General features: G+C 38.0%; 1 protein-coding gene across 5 annotated transcripts in view; it reads left to right on the forward strand.

The window, feature by feature from the left end:
- The window catches only part of LOC150105512 (histamine H2 receptor-like), a 116,079-nt gene that overhangs the window by 76,340 nt on the left and 22,272 nt on the right, over nucleotides 1-17,467 (forward strand). For all 5 annotated transcript variants that reach the window (XM_090394853.1, XM_090394854.1, XM_090394858.1 and 2 more), the window contains one exon: nucleotides 11,047-11,170. In XM_090394853.1, coding sequence (XP_090250979.1) covers nucleotides 11,047-11,170 — 124 coding nt within the window. The remainder of the gene's footprint in view (nucleotides 1-11,046; nucleotides 11,171-17,467) is intronic.

The raw sequence follows: 17,467 nt of genomic DNA on the forward strand, positions 1-17,467 counted from the left end.
ATTGAGTAACTTGCTTACATTCCATAATAATGTTACTATTGACAGACATTTGCATAAATTGGAGAATATGGGATTGGATTATAAATTATTGGCATAGATAAGAGATTTAAAGTAATCAGTGGTGTGTTTCAAGGATCATTCCTTGGTCCATTTTTATTCAATTTGTGCACATTAATGACATTAGGATTTGCGCATGACATACATACAGCTATTTGCTGATGAATGATTCAAAAATAGGAAATGTCAGACCAGTGAAACCTTATTAAAAATGGACCAATAGTAGGCAATATACGGGCCCTTCGCCATGCATGCTTGCTATTAGTTTGGCTAGGGCAACTTGTAGTATGGCGGCAAGTGTATTCCCATAAGCTCTCTGGTCAACTTTCAATATGAAACTTTTATAGTTTCTGTATTCAGCTCTGAAATTATGTTGGATTTAATATCCACTTAATTTATATAATAGGAAATGTTATCAGGAGTGCTGTTGATATGTAGTATTTGCAGAATGATTTAAATAGGCCTGGAATTGTGGACATGTGAAAATGGCTGGAAGTTCAATGTTGGTAAATATCCAGTCATGTACTTTGTGTGATTAGATATCCAGTGCTGCATTATATTGTTGGGATTATTATTACATGTTCTGGAGTCAGGAGACTCATTGTGGGAGGTTCATTCAACTGAATCTTAAAATTCTTCACATTCTCTACATTAACAACATGTTCCAGTAATGTGCTCCATTCACTCACAATTCTCCATGTAAAAAATATCTACTCCTCTCACCCTTATTCACCACACTCTTACATAATTTCCAGGGATGGCCTCTGGTTCTCTCCCTCTCACTCTTTACACATTCACTTCTCAATCTGATAAAATCGCCCCCAACATAAACATCTCTAACATATCACCTCTCTTCCTCTTATCCACTATCTCTGCAATCCGCAGTCCTTCACCCTTTCTCCATAGCCAATATTCCAAAGTCCTGATACTGTCTTAGTTATTCGTCTCTGGACCCACTTCAATGTTTCCACATCACAATGAAACCAGGTGACTAAATCTGAGCACAGTAGTCCAAGTGTGGTTGACTAGTGCTTTATACAGAAGCACAACCCATCTCCTTATCCCTACATGTTAGTGTACTTCTTATCACAGTGGCACTATTATGTGCACTCTTTGCAACACTTGCAATATGTCCTCTAAATTTCAGTCTGCTAAAGATTTTTAGTAGACAGGAAGTTGAAGTTCAAGAGCCATATAGCAAAGATTACAAATACAACTCAGAGAATAATTGCAATGCTGAAACAAATGAATGCTGTCAAGAAGTGGATGAAGGTTGGATTTTTCTCTTAGTGGTGCGTAATTGGAATGGATTACCATTGCATGTGGTGTGGTGTGTGCAGGTTGTGTGAATGAATTCAAGAATGGGAGTATGACAGCAGGTGCAGATAGTATGGCTTCTCTCGATGAATCCCTGACTCCCTGGAGGTCTCTCTTAATAAGAATAATAATAATAGGCAATGTAAGAAAATATCCTGATTTGTGAATTTCTAAAGTTGCTACCCTAAATAAGAGAGAGACTTATACATTGACTTTTTATATGCACTTATTCCACACAACAAACGAGTATACAGGCTAAGGGAGATGGGGAATGGATAATAGTGTGGTTGGATGGACAGGAGAGCGGCTATCTGAAAGATACAATGTTATGTTTAGGAAGAGAAAAGGAGCATTATCTTAGATAAAAAAGATTAGATAACAAATGGCATGCTGCAGGATTCTATTCTGGCCTCTGTTGTTTAACTTATTTATTAATGATATTTCATGTGGAATATCTGATGGAATATCATATGAAATACTGATGTCATGTGTCTTCAGGAAGATTGATATATACTTTTAGGTTAGAGAAATGAGGGTTATGGTGTTAACAAGGTGTTGAATTTCAGTGTGTTGGCAGGCTATACTTCAGGAAGTGAATGAGATTTGCAATCTAGAAATGATGGCTGACAGAAGCCCGAGGTTCAGAGGACAAATTGGAAGGACACATTGCAAGTGGAGCAAACACCATATTGCATTACTCAACAGATAAGAAGCATGCCAATGAGTCAAGAAGATGACTGGATCACTGTATAAAGGATAGATCAGACCACATGAACTTCATCATCATCAAATTCCTGACATGTACCCTCAAGGGGGGGGGGTGTACAGGATATGATAGTACTATATGAAAAATTTACATCATTACTAACTTCCTATCTACAATTTTCCTCCAAATCAGTCTGTTACCTGTCAAGACTCCAACATTATCAGATCTTATATTTCTGTCTTCTAAGGCACTTTTTACAGTATCAATCCACCTATATCTTGGTCTTCCTCTGAGTCGTTTTCCTGCCAACCTGGCAGAGAGCGTTTGTTTTGCTAACTTTATCTTTCCTCTCCCATTCTGTTTAAGTGACTATACCATCTGAGATTAGCTCTGCTAACACATTCCTGGATGCTAACAACATCAAGTTCTTTCCTAATTTCCTCGTTTTTAATACAATATTGCCATCAATGTCATCTGTTCATGCCCCTAATCTTTCTCAGGACTCTTATATCTGTGGTCTCTAGTCTGTGAGAGATCACAGATATGAGACCCAGCTCTCAGATCCATTAGTTAAAATTGGTTTGAACACTGTCTTGTATACAGCTAATTTAGTGTTTTAACTAATTTCTCTCTTATTCCATATAAATTTCTTCAATTGACTTCCTACCCTACCAGCTTTGTTGATTCTGTTGTCCATTTCATTGTCTTTATCTTGTTATTGCTGACCTCCATACCATATCTGTTACAACAGTTATTCAATTTAGTCAGGGAATCTTGCAGATTTCTAGCAGATTTATTTAGAAATACAACATTGTCTGCATAAAGCAAAGAGCTGAGATTAACAACACCAATTTTGATATTAGGTTTAATACCACTTTCCTTCATAATGTGATCCATATAGATAATAAATAACAGAGGGGATAATGTACATACTTGTCTGTCATCAGATTTAATGATAAACGATCTTCCTGTACTTCCTTCAGTTCTAACTGCTCACTTACAACTTAAATAAAGACTAAGTATTGCTTGATATAATGCCCCATTGACACCTTATAACTTTTAGTATTTTGAATAGCTTCTCTCTTGGCACCATGTCATGTGCCTTTTCCAGAACTACAAAACTTAAATACAGATCTTTGTTATATTCCTATGATTTCTCAACTATTTGTTGTAAAGTGAAGATCTGATCCTGACAGCCTCTATTTGGCCTGAATCCAGCTTGTTCATCACCAAGCTTTTCTTCCAAAATCCTTCTCCACTGTTTCTCAAGTATACTTGCATAAATCTTACCAGGAACACTCAGTAGAGAAATATCTCTATAATTCTCACATTCAGTTTCATTTCCCTTTTTATATACGAAGGTGGTCTGAAAAGTTCTCGGCCTAACAATGAAAAAACTAATTTATAATTTTAAAATTACTTTTATTTTTCAACATAATCTCCCTTAAGATTAATAGATTTATTCCAGCGATGCTCCAGCACTATTATCACTTCCCTGTAGTGGTTCTCAGCAAAATACCCCTCTACAGCTGCAATCACTTCTTCGTTCGAAGAAAAACGCTAACCAGTGAGGAAGAATTTTAGTTTTGGGAAGAGATAGAAGTCACAGGTAGCCAAATCTGGGGAATAGGGTGGATGTTCCAACAGTTCATAGTGCAGATCCCTTAATTTTCCCATTGCTAAAACACCTCTGTGGGCAGGTGCGTTGTCCTGATGAAAGATAATTTTTTTCTTCTGCAAACTGGGTCTTTTATCATGTATTTCTTCGTCTAGTCTGGTTAAAAGATTGGAATAATATTCCCTGGTTATTGTTTTATCCTTTTCAAGATAATTAATAAACAAAATGCCTTTAGCATCCCAAAACACCGATGCCATGATATTTCCTGCTGATGGAACTGACCTTGTCTTCTTTGGTGCTGAACAACCAGCTTCTATCCACTGTTTTGACTGCTGTTTGGATTCTGGTGTGTAATGGTGAATCCGCGTCTCATCCTTAGTAATAAATCTACTCAGAAAATTAGTTTTATTCATGTTAAAACACTCAAAGCACTGTTCAGGGATTTTCATCGAGTGCGTTTTTGATCTGCATTCAGTAAATCAAGCACCCATCTTATGCAAAGCTTTTTCATTTGCAATTCTTCATGTGAAATATATTCTATATGTTCTTTCGAAATGCTTATAGTCTCAGCAATTGCACGCACTTTGACTTGCCGGTCATCCAATACCATATTGTGCACTCGATCAATGATTTCTAGTGTTGTTACACTTTTTGTAGACATCCTTCATGTGGATCATCTTCAAGGCTGGTACGGCCACGTTTAAACTCTGGCAGCCAATTTCTTAATTGTCAAAAGCAAAGGAGAAGAGTGCTCATAAACTTTTATGAACTTCGAATGAATTTCTTTTGGTGTTAAACCTTTTTTTACAAAGAATTTTATAACCGCACGATACTCTATTTTATCCATTTTAAGGTATGCAGACAACGCTTTTGTTTCAGACAGCCGTATAAAACAAACTACTTCATAGAATAACTTGCAATTTCACATTTATGATAGATGTACCAACTTAGAAAAAAAATTTTTTTGTCGATAGTGTTGCCATCTATGGCCAAAGCCAAGAACTTTTCAGACCACCTTCGTATATGGGTGCTATGAGAGCTCTATTCCAATCATCCGGAATTCGTCCCTCTGTCCAGGCATTCTGAACTATGTAGTGCAGCCACTGTTAAGACTTTTATATCTCCATACTTGAGCATTTCTGGTTGAATATCAACTACTCCTGCTGCCTTTCCACCTTTCAGGCCTTTGATGGCTTTTTCTATCAAGTATGGATACGTATTCCTGACTGCATCCCTGTTTTTTACCACTGTGCTATCACTGATTGTTTCATTTAGCAATTTTTCAAAGTAATTCCTCCATACTTCAAGGATATCTTTTTCTCCAGTTTTCATGTCACCTTTATCATCTCTAATTCCTTTTACTGCACTCTTTCCTCCATTTCTGAGCTTCTTCAACAACCTCCAGAATATCTTGCCACCTTCTTGATATTTATTTTCTATGTTCTTACCAAAGTCCTCCCAGGGCTTTTGTTTAGCTTTCTTACATTTGTCTCTGTATTCTCTAAGAGCACATGCTGACTTATTTGCCAGGAACTTTTGATATGCTTTCTTCTTTTCCTTCACTGCCTCTTTAACTTCCTGTGTCCACCATGGAGTTCTGATTTTTCTATCCTTGCAGACAACCTGAACACATGCCTCTGGCTGAATCAATCAGTGTTTTCTTCAGGGCTTGCCACTGAATCTCCAAGATTTGGTTCCTGTTCTCAAACTCTTTCATTTTTTTTTGAATAATGTTTGTGTATTTTAGTCTACAGTTCACATCTGAGAGCTGCTCAGCTCCTATTCGCTTTACAACTTTCTTACATGTTCTTCTTTTCAATATGAAATTCAATTTTATTCTGCTCAAGACTAAATGGGGATCACTTCCGATTTCAAATCCTCTGTACACTCTGGTGTCCTGCACCAGGGAGAAAACATCACTATCAACAATAACATAGTCAATGAGACTTTCCTTATTCCTTGCCTCTTCTCTCCATGAGAATTTGTGCCCATTTTTATGTTGGTACATGGTGTTAGTAATAACCAGTCCATATCCTGAGCAGAAATCCAACATGTATTTGCCATTATTATTAGCTTTGCTCTTTTCTCCAAATTTTACCAAAATATTTTTGTATGTCTGACAATCATTTCCAACTCTGCTATTTAGTTCTCCAAGGACCAACTTTTCCTTTTTTGTTGTCAGTTGTCTTCTCTAAAGCCTCAAAAAAATTCTTCCACTTCCACCCAAAGAAGGATAGTGGATCTTTCTTTGGGTCCACTATCCTCAAGTCACAAATGTCTCATTGTCCAGTTCCCAATTCTGAAATTTGCCCGTATCACTTTACTTGAGACCTGCCATTCAAGAAGATTAGCCTTGTATTTAGTGTTGAATAATATGGTTACTCCTTCATTGCCTGAATATAACATTTTCTGTTTACTACTCAGTCTACATGGACTTCTGTAATTAAATTTGGTCACATGGTTTTCACTTGTCTCTGGAATAGTCTTTGACAATAGTCACTCTCGAATGATGAATTTTGGAAGAGGTTATAAAATGTAAATTCCAGTCTAGAGAATAGGTGAAAAAGAGGTGATATAATAGTGTCATTTAAGTTGGTAAAGGGATTTTACAGAATTAATATGGAAGTTGATTGGATTTTAATGGTATAGATGCGAACACAGATTGATAAGAAAATAACTATTTATTGACTTAATTGCTAATATTTTGCTGGTATTCTATCCAGCATCTTCAGAGCACACAAAGTTTGTTACAGCAGGAGACAACCACAATCCGGTATAACAATGGGACTAGTATGAGCAATTGTAGCATGAACACAAAGACTAAAGTCCTAATTAGGTGCCATCTAAGTTGGGAAAAAAAAAAAAAAAAGAGAGAAAGCAGGTATTAATTTGATCTTAGGATGACTGTCTGCCAAATGTTTGGTAGATTTATACAGCCATACTTGTTGAGGTTTGGAGTATGTTTCAAGACTTCTGTTGATTCCAGGAACAACCTCTCTGCCTTCTTCTGTGCAGCACTTTTGTTTTTTTCAATCGATCCTGTGTGTGGGGAGGGGGGTATTCAAAGCATGGTCTGCTAGACCTGATTTGCCATAGCGAAAGTGCCACATATATTTTTTGTGTTCACTGAGGCAGATGTCCACAGTTCTTGCTGTCTGTCCATAGTAGGCTTGATGATGAACAGGGCACATCATAGACTCTTGGATGTGATAAAGGAGAGACTCTGTCCTTAGGTGAATGGATGAGAGTTGCGAATTTCACATAACATTTAAATACGGTTCGTAGTTGGTGTTTGTTAAGCACTCTAGATATCTTTTCAGATGTGCCTTTAATGTATGGGATGGTGACAGTTTTGTTGTAGTCTTCTGTGGTAGACAGTGGGGGGGAGGAGATTTCTGGGGAGCATTTAGTATTTTATCTATCTTATGGGGATTATAGCCATTGGTCAGGAAGGTGTGACATAGATAAGAAAGTTCAGCAGTGAGAGCAATGTCATTGGAACAAATTGCTCTAGCTCTATGGGTTAGTGTTTTTAGAATACCATATTGTTGAAATGTGTGATTGTTTGTGTAAATATCTCCCTGTATGTGTGGGTTTTCTATAAACCGAAAATGATAAGGAACCTTCTGGAAGACGTGTGATTAGTGTGTCCAAGAAGGGCAGATGGTTTCCCCCCCAACTTAGATGGTGCCTAATTAGGACTTTAATCTTTGTGTTGCACACTACAATTGCTCATACTAGTCCCATTGTTATACCAGATTGCGGTTGTCTCGCTACTGTAACAAACTTTGTTTGTATGCTCTGAAGATGCTAGATAGAATACCAGTGAAATATAGCAATTAAGTCAATAAATAGTTATTTTATCAATTTGTGTTTGCATCTATGCCATTAAAATCCAATCAACATGTATGATGAACACATAAGCCTTTGCACACGTTTAATATGGAAGTTATTATTATTATTATTCCGGGCAACTCCAAGGAGTCGACAGACTCATCGAGGGAGGCCCTAACACCATGTCAAGAACAACTATTTGACATTCACACAGTATCGATCATACCTCGCCTTGATCTCATTCACGGTCGTAGCACCTACAACAGACTCTGGCAGCTTATTCCACTCATTCACCACTCTCCAAGTAAAAAACCTAGCTCTAACACCCTTGCTAACCACATTCTTGCCCAGCTTCTGTGTATGGCCCCTAGTCCTCCCACCACCAGTCCTATTCTCAAAAATATCTTCTGGATTAATCTTATAGAAACCCTTCAGTAATTTGAATGTCTCAATCATATCACCCCTTTTCTGCCTATCAACCAATTTTTGCAACCCACAGATCTTCAACCTGTTCCCATAAGGTTCATTCCACAGACCTGCTATCATCTTGGTCACTCGTCTCTGGATCCTCTCCACCTCCTCCCCATCAAGAAGAAACCCTGGTGCCCATATCTGGGCACAATAGTCTAGATGGGATCTTATCAAGGCTCGATACGGAGGAACAATAACTTGTTTGGCTCTGCTTGTTAAAGTATTTTTCAGAAGCCAAGTGATTTGATGAGCTGATTTAGCCACTTTTGCAATGTACCCCCTAAACTTCAATTCCCTATCCACCAACACTCCCAAATCCCTGGCCTCATCAATCTCCCGGAGTACGTATTAAACTGACATCCATTCTCCCTAGCCCAGTCCTCTAAACTATCCAAATCATCCTGTAAAATTTTGACATTCTGTGCACTCACAATTGCTCTACCCAACTTTGCATCATCAGCAAACAAGTGAACACTGCCTCTCAGATCCTTTCCTATATCACTGATGAACAAATTGAAAAGCAGTGGTCCAAGAACAGAGCCCTGCAGCACACCACTAGTCACAAGCCGTCGTTTGGACTCAACTCCTGAATAAACCACTCTCTGGAATCTCTCCATCAACCACTCTCCTATCCATCCCCATCTGCTCCAGTTTACTGATTAGAGTTCCATGTGGTATCCTATCAAAGGCCTTGGCAAGGTCCAGTAGTATCACTGTAAACCCATTACCCCTATCCAGTTCAGCCGTCACTGTGTTATAAAACGTGAGCAAGTTACTGAGGCATGATCTACCCTTCACAAAACCATGTTGTCCCCCATACAATATCCCATTTTCATCTATCCAATCCTGTATTCTTTTCTTGACTAATTTCTCCAAGACCTTGACAACGATTCCTGATATGCTAATCGGTCAGTAATTTACATCAGTCTTGGAACCTCCTTTATGCAGTGGAATTATTTTCCCCTTTTCCACCCCCTCGGGACTAACCCAGACCTGAGACTCAAATTAAACAAAATGGTCAAGGGTACTGACAATTCTTTAGCCGCTTCATGTACGACACGAGCTGGTATACCATCCAATATTATATACAAAGTAGAAGAAGAAGAAGAAGAAGAAAGGGAAAGAGCAAGATGCCACCCCTGGACACTTTGTAAAAGTTGGTGAAGACAGAAAGGTAGTTTGGTATCGCATCCTATCATAGAGAATGGTAGGTAGATGGAATGCAATGTCAGAATGTGTTCTGAAGGCTGGAAGCATGATAACGTTTCAGGTTCAATAAGATATATTGCTGGATCATAGAATTTATTCTGGTACACCCTCTGAGGACATACACCAGAGAATGAAAGTGATGATGAGACGCGAAAAAAAAAAAAAAAAAGATTGTATATTTTTGATTGTAGTGCATCCTAATAAGTATTACTTTGATAGTTACTTTCAAAAAACCTCGCAGATTTTATGCTTCAGTGGTGTGTGTGTGTGTGAATAAGAGAGAGAGAGAAATTTAGAATACTCATAATGAAAAATAAATTAAATCAATAAATAAATACTGTAAGGGACTTGTTTACATATTTAGAGGCAGCTAAATACAAAACATTAGCTGCCTCTTGCTAAAAATATTTCTGGATCTCTTGTATTGTTAGAGTAGAAATCATGTATGCATTCACTATTATTAATGACCAAATCGTTTTATAAAGGCATTGCACTGTTATATGAACTACTCATAATCATCACTTCAGGAAGATATGAAACACACAAATTACAAGAGGACAAGACACAATGAACACAGGTCAGTATGTTTTTCTATAATAAAACTAAAGAGGGTCAACACATTGATAATGGATGACCATAGAGGATGCTAATACAATAACACCATATGGAATTTAAATTGCAGACTGCATGTTTTCATTTGCTCCCACCTGATGGTAACAAAGCTTGTTTTAGCACGAGATAGGTTTCTGCTGCTTCTTGCTAAAACATTAAACAGCAGAAGCCTGCTTTCATTTGCCAGATGACAGTAGTCTGCATGTTTCCACTATCGACATCACAGTATCCTTTAATAAGTAATTCATATCATCAATGTCAGAACGTGTTGTGAATGCTAGAAGTGTGAAAAAGTTTTAAGTTTAGTAAGATAGATATGTTGCTGGTTGACTAAGATAATAGGTGATGATGACAAAATTAGGGGGGGGGGGACAATATAATGGCTAAAAGCAAAGCATGCAAATGGAAGATTTCAAGATGAGCAGTATGCTGACTCTTAAAAAATCTTCAGAAGTCGCCTCTGAGTACTCCAGTTTGAAATTTTGCTTTTGTATACTAGGTTTATTTTGTTTGATTCTATTCTAGAGACTTCAAAGCAAGTTAATCATTACCCATGATGAATTTTACTCTCATTATTATTAATTATTTTTGTTTATTCTACATTAGTTAGGATTATGACAAATGAGGCATCACTGTGATTATAAGAAAAGAGAGAACAAAAGGATAAATTTTTGATTGGAAGAGAAGAGAGGTACAGTTTTGAATAAAACATAGTGACACTTGAGAAAACACAGTTCTATAAAATGTGTTGATCTTGGACTTTCTAATGGCCAGTTAGTTTACATCATGGACCACATAGATGGCCACTGTTGATCTAAACGAATAAGACATCTTCATAATTGATAATGTAAATAAGACAACAGTGCTGTTGTCTTATTTGCATCATCATAATTTTGCATCAGATAAAACAACAGCACTGTTGTCTTATTTAAACTGAATAACACAAATATAGCACCTGTAACAAAATAAAATAATTTGGTAAATTAAAGATCTAGACCAAAAGTAGTGAAATAATAGTTATAAATAAAATTAATAATAATAGTTATAACTAGTATAATAAATTTATTAAAGAAGTCTCCAACATTTAAAGAGAGATATGACAAATGAGTTTTAATAAATCATGTTATAACAGATTAATGAATCTATATGTTAAAAAAGTGCAGTTTTTCATCGTTCATTATAACAAAAATAATTATAGAACTGGCATTCTGTTTCCTCATAGGCATACTGGTGTGGATACATGAATTCTGCCTGTAATCCTATTATCTATGCCTTTAGGAGTCCTTCGTTTCGGCAAGGTTACAAGGAAATTGTGTGTGGAGAACCCAGTTACACATATAGTGGAGGTAAGGTCCCTAATTAAGTCTTAAAAAAATAGAACTAATCATATTTTGCCCTAGTTGAAAGTATATAGAAAAATAAGATAAGATAAGATAAGAAAATACTAGGAGTTTGAGAGTGCTCGAGCTAGGAATTGCATCTGAGAATTTGTCTATAGCCAATATGATCATGTTGCTGCCAACTGGTGAGAATGATCTTATGGTTTTGACCTGGGAGGTGTCTAAATGTGTTGAATTTTCAGTTAAGAGGGAAATATGAGGAATTACAGGGCTGGTAAGCATGAGACAAGCTTAGGAGATTACTTGGATCAGTACCGTATGGCATGTGAAACTGCAGGGGCTGGATGTTGATAGTACGTGGGAAGTGGTAAAGCAGTTTGAGGGAAGTAATGGCAGACTGCATACCTAGAGTCAGGAGAGTAAATCGAGTCAGAGTTAAATGGATGAATATCATCATTAAACACCGGAGTTGCAAAAATAGAAAAAATTGCAGAGGGAATTCAAGGAGAAAGGTGACTAGCAGGCACATGAACAGTACAAAGCACAGGCCAGAAGGGTAACCAGTGTGGTAAGAAAGGCAAAAGTCGATTATGAAAGGAAATTACCTGTGTAGGCCAAAGATATGCCCAGACAGTTCTTTTGATATGCTGCAAATAAAAGAAAGAATGTTCATGGTAGAATGATTTTAATGAATTGCCGATGGTAGGGAGGTAACTGAATCATTTGAAATAGTAGAATTACTAAGCCAACAGATGTCGGAAGTTTTTTTCCCCCCCCACTTAGTTAGACTATAATAAATTTAGTTTAATCCTTTATCAAGTGTAAGCAAACAAAGTTTGCGCCTGAAATATCTTCAAGACTGAGGCAACTCATGGTAAAGGTGGACCAAGATCTCATCACTTTAAATTTAGCGCCATTTGTGCGGTAAAGTGTTGCCAACGAGGAAAAAAAGACAGCGTGACAGCTGACTGTTCGGGGTTATTAAAAATGGAGTGCTACATGAAAGAACAACGCATTTTCATTGTTGAGCAATATTTTAAAAATAATGAAGGTTTGGCAGCTACAGTTCACAATTTTCATATAAAATATGGTCGGAATAGTGATTTAACTTCATCAACTGTGAAAAGATTAATAAAAAAATTCAAGGAAACTAGATCAATTAGTGATCTTATATACTCTGGCCGTCCTTTAACAAGTCGTTCAACAGAAAACATCGAAGCAGTTCGTGAGAGTGTTGCTGAGAGTCCAGGAACATCAATTCTGCACTGTGGTCTTGAAATGGGCATTTCGAGAAGCTCTCTACAGCGTATTCTCATGAAAGATTTGCATCTTTATGCTTACAAAGTTCAATTGACTCAAGAACTGAAGCCTACTGACCACACACAGTGAAGAGAGTTCGTTGAATGGATTATGGAACACAACAAGTGGATGCTTATTTTTCGAACAAAATCATCTTCAGCGATGAGGCTCATTTTCATCTTGATGGCTTCATTAATCGACAAAATTGTCACATTTGGGGTTCAGAAAATCCACGAGTGATTGTTGAGAAACAAATGCATTCACAATGTGTCACTGTTTGGTGAGGATTTTGGGCTGGAGGCATCATCGTCCATTCTTCGAAAATGCGGCTGGTAAGGCAATAACAGTTAATGGTGCTCGCTATCGCGACATGATAATCCACTTTTTTGTGCCTAAATTGCAAGATATGGATGTGGACGACATGTGGTTTCAACAAGACGGTGCCACATGCCATACAGCCCGAGAAACAATTCAATTACTGCATGAGTCATTTCCTGGTTGTGTAATTTCCCGTTTTGGTGATCAGAATTGGCTGCCCAGATCATGTGACTTAATGCCGTTGGACTTTTTTCTTTGGGTTTTTTTGAAATCTAAGGTTTATGCCAACAAGCCCACGACCACCCACGCCTTGAAGGAGGAAATTGAGCACTGTATCAACGAAATTCAGCCACATTTATGCAAAACGGTCATGGAAAATTTCGACAAAAGAGTGCGTATGTGTCAGCAAAGCCGTGGAGGCCATTTACTCGATATGCTATTCCATGCATACCCCTATACTGTATACTTTATGAATCAATAAGAAATTACAATTTTTAATTAAAAACCTGTGTTTTCTATCAAAATTACTTCTTGCGTGAATTTTGGGACACCCTGTATAATACTATGCATTAAGGGAAAGGCCACTACCCAGACCGGTTTTGATCTTTATTGAATGTTCAAGTACAGGTCAAACTCCAAAAACTCAGCGTTGTTCCCCTCAGTAACAGGCTCACCCCACCACCGAACAGAGCCGCTCTTTTGCTCATATGTCATCTGAGGGGGTAACAGCAACAGCTGTGCCTCAGTTAACTTCATGGGCTACAGCATTGCCATTCATTACCCCCCCCCCCCCCCACACACACCCAGGACCTAGGTGACAGTAACAGCAGTTAAAACTTCATGGGCTACAGCAATGCCATTCATCACCCAAGCTTCCAACTGGTTTCAACCTTTATTGAGGTCTCGTCAGTGGGAGCCAGACCCAGAGGTGGTGATACTAAGGAAGTAATGGAGAAGTCATATTTACCTATATGAGTTGCCAAAAGATGTCTCACCTTATTATTAAATTACTCTGGATTTAGAGAAAGATGGAAGTTTTTTCCCCACTTGGTTAGACTATAATAAATTTAGTTTAATCCTTTATCCAAGTGTAAGCAAACAAAGTTTGCGCTTGAAGTATTTTCAGGACTGAGGCAACTCGTGGTAAAGGTGGACCAAGCTCTCATCACTCTTTGTCTTAGTATCTCCCATAATGCACATCTCCTTGCAGACATGTATAACCTATATATATATATATAGGTAAATATGACTTCTCCATTGTTTCCACCTTAGTATCACCACCTGTGGGTCTGGCTCCCACTGACAAGACCTCAATAAAGGTCGAAACCAGTTGGAAGCTTGGGTGATGAATGGCAATGCTGTAACCCATGAAGTTTTAACTGAGGCTCGGCTGTTGCTGTTACCCAGGTCCTGGGTGGGTGGGGATAATGAATGGCAATGCTGTAGCCCGTGGCTGTTGCTGTTATCCCTTGGATGAGATATGAGCTGCTCTGCTTGGTGGGGTGAGCCTGCCATAGTGTAGAGCCAACCGGTTCTGAGAGTTCTTCTCAGTTGCAGGGTGAGCCTGTTACTGAGGGGAACAACGCTGAGTTTTGGAGTTTGACCTGTACTTGAACATTCAATAAAGGTTGAAACCAGTCTGGGTAGTGGCCCTTCCCTTAATGCATAGCATTATACATGTCTGCAAGGAGATGTGCTTTGCATTATGGGAGATACTAAGACAAGGAGTGATGAGAGCTTGGTCCACCTTTACCACAAGTTGCCTCAGTCCTGAAGATATTTCAGGTGCAAACTTTGTTTGCTTACACTTGGATAAAGGATTAAACTAAACTTATTATATACTAAGTGAACACTTTGCAAGAGTATATCATCCAGGTGGAGATATGAGCTGCTCTCATTATAAGGCAGGTACTATAAAAACACTGGTTCATAGAGCTCACTCCTTTTGTTCTTCAGAAGAACTATTAAAAAAAAGAATTACAATATATTAATTCCTCCTTCTTATCCAATGGTTATAAGAATTCCTTCATAAAAAGAGCTTTAAGTAATCGTGCTTCAGCATTCTCTTCAAATACAGAGGAAATAACGCGTATACCTATCCCCTATGTGCAAGGCGTTACCGAACGCATAGCTAAAGTGTTAAAACCACTAAATATTTGTGTTGCCTTTCGACCTGTCAGAAAAATGTCTACATTCTTCACATCTCCATGGGACACGCTCCCACATCTCAGCTATCCAGGTGTCTACCAGATTCCCTGCTCTTGTGGGTTATCATATTTCAGACAAACAGGAAGATCTGCTCTGATCCAGTTAGAAGAACACAATTCATATATTCAATACCTTGAACCTGAACAGTCTGGACTTGCAGAGCATGCCATCAACACTAGCATTTCATACGTTTCACATGTTTCTTTACAAAGAAACATGTGAAACGTTACTTCACTCCCCTAACCTAAACAGATCCAATGGTCTACGTCTTTCCCCCTTGTGGGAGATAGTACTCTATAAATCAGCAAATCTTTCCTAACTTTTGTAATTGTATACACACATATATAAAATTTTTTATTTATTTATTTAATTTAATTTTTTTTGGAAATAAATTTAGGAAATTTAACCTTAGCTACTTAGGTGGTGCTTTGTGAATATATCAGTTATTGTTTAATTAGCCTTTGTACTTGTACTGATGACGCCTGTGATATTCAGGCAAAAATTTTACTAATAAAGAATATTTTATGTGAGTTAATTCCATTATTATAATAGTAAGTAATCAGGAGTTGTTATCGAGATACTAGAGAAGTTGGTCAAGAGCAAAATACAAGAATGGATAGACGAAAATTAGATACTGTATGGGGAGGGGGGGGGTTCACGTGGTTTTATGAAGGGTAAGTCAGTAGCTTGCTTATATTTATAATACAGTGACAGCTAAATTGGATAAAAGTAATGGATTTACTGCTGGACTTTGCAAAAGCCTTTGAAGGGATACCACATGGGGATGGATATAGAGTTAGTGAGGTGAATAAGAGGATGGTTGATAGAGAGAGAGATATCAGAGAGTAGTTTATTCAGGAGTCCAGAAGATCTGTGACTGTCTTGCAGCAGGACCTCTGTTCTTTGGCTGCTACTGTTTAATTTGTACATTAATGATATAGGAAATGATCCAAGATGAACTGTTCAGGTGTGTTTGCTGATGATGCTAAGTTAGGTAGAGCAATAGTTAACAGAGATGATGTAAAAAATTTTGCAGGCTGATTTGGACAGACTGCAGTTTGGGCAAAGGAGAATGGATGTCAGTTTAATGTGGCAAAGTGTAAGGTTTTGCATTTTGGAGTGAAAAGATTACCAGCTATATACCACATTGGTGGAACTGTACCCCAGAAAATTGACAAAGCCAGAGATTTGGGAGTATTAGTGGATAGAGAGTTCAAGTTTAGAGGGCACATAGCAAAAGTGGCTAAAGCCGCTCATCAGATTACTCGATTACCCAAGAATACTTTGACAAGCAGGTTATTATTCCTCTTTATCGAGCCTTGATAATATCCCATCTTGACTACTGCATGCAGATCTGGTCACCAGGGTGATCCTTGGTGATGAGAATCCATAGGTGAGTGACCAAGATAGTAGCAGGTCTATGAAATGAACCTTACGAGAACAGGTTGAAGATTTGTGGGCTACAGAAACTAGTTGATACGTGGAAAAGGTGTGATATGATTGAGCCATAGAAATTGCTGAAGAGTTTTTACAAGATTAATTCAGAGGAAGTTTTTCAGAACAGGTCTGGTGGTGGGAGAATTAGGGGCCATCCTTGGAAACTGAGTAAAAATGTAGTTAGCAAGGGTGTTAGAATTAGGTTTTTTGCTTGCAGAGTGGTGAATGAGTGGAATAGGTTGCCAGAGCCTGTTGTGAATGCCATGACTGTGAATGATTTCAAAGCAAAGTATGTTGGATAGTGCTTGATATGATGTATAGGGACTCCTTTGATGAGTCTAAGGACTTCATGGAGTAGCCCGTAATAATAGTAATACAGTCTGCTGGAGCACAACACTAGTGACTTGTTTCTTCTGGAATATCACTCTCCCATACAAACCTGCTGATACTTATCAGACAGCCAATCTTCAATCCAGTGCACTAATCTACTGTCCAATCCCATCTGTTCCAATTTAACTACTGACTTTCATGTGGCAATCTATCAAAAGCCTTTGCAAAATTCCACATTATGTTACAATCATAAGGATGGAATACTTGAATGAACTGCTCATCTAACATTGGTACTATATCCTCTTCAGTGTTCATCATTCTATCATTAGCACCGACCCCCCCCCCCCATAATCATTCTTCCTTCTACTGGCTACATATCAAAAAACTCCCCAGGATTTCTTTTAGCCTCCTTTGATATACACTCTCATTGTCTCTGCCAGGTGGTTCCTGAGCAGGTACCAAGCAGCATTGATTTCCTTCCCATCCAATTTTCATAATCACTCACCTTATAGTTCCACTTATAACCCTTTCTCACAAAAGTCCTGATGTGGCTGGCCACCACCTAGAGGCGAATATTCCAGGTGTGCGGTGCTCATCCATGAAATATCAGTATCACCGATATTATATTTTTGCATTTATTCCTGTTAAAGACTCACCCAATTTTTTGCAGACTTTGCACGCGATTCCTAAAATTGAACACAATATACTGTA

Source organism: Typopeltis vanoorti, chromosome 6 (assembly GCF_054136105.1).
Source record: "Typopeltis vanoorti isolate ZY-2024b chromosome 6, IOZ_Tvanoo_1.0, whole genome shotgun sequence".
NCBI classification, from domain to species: Eukaryota; Metazoa; Arthropoda; class Arachnida; order Uropygi; family Thelyphonidae; genus Typopeltis; species Typopeltis vanoorti.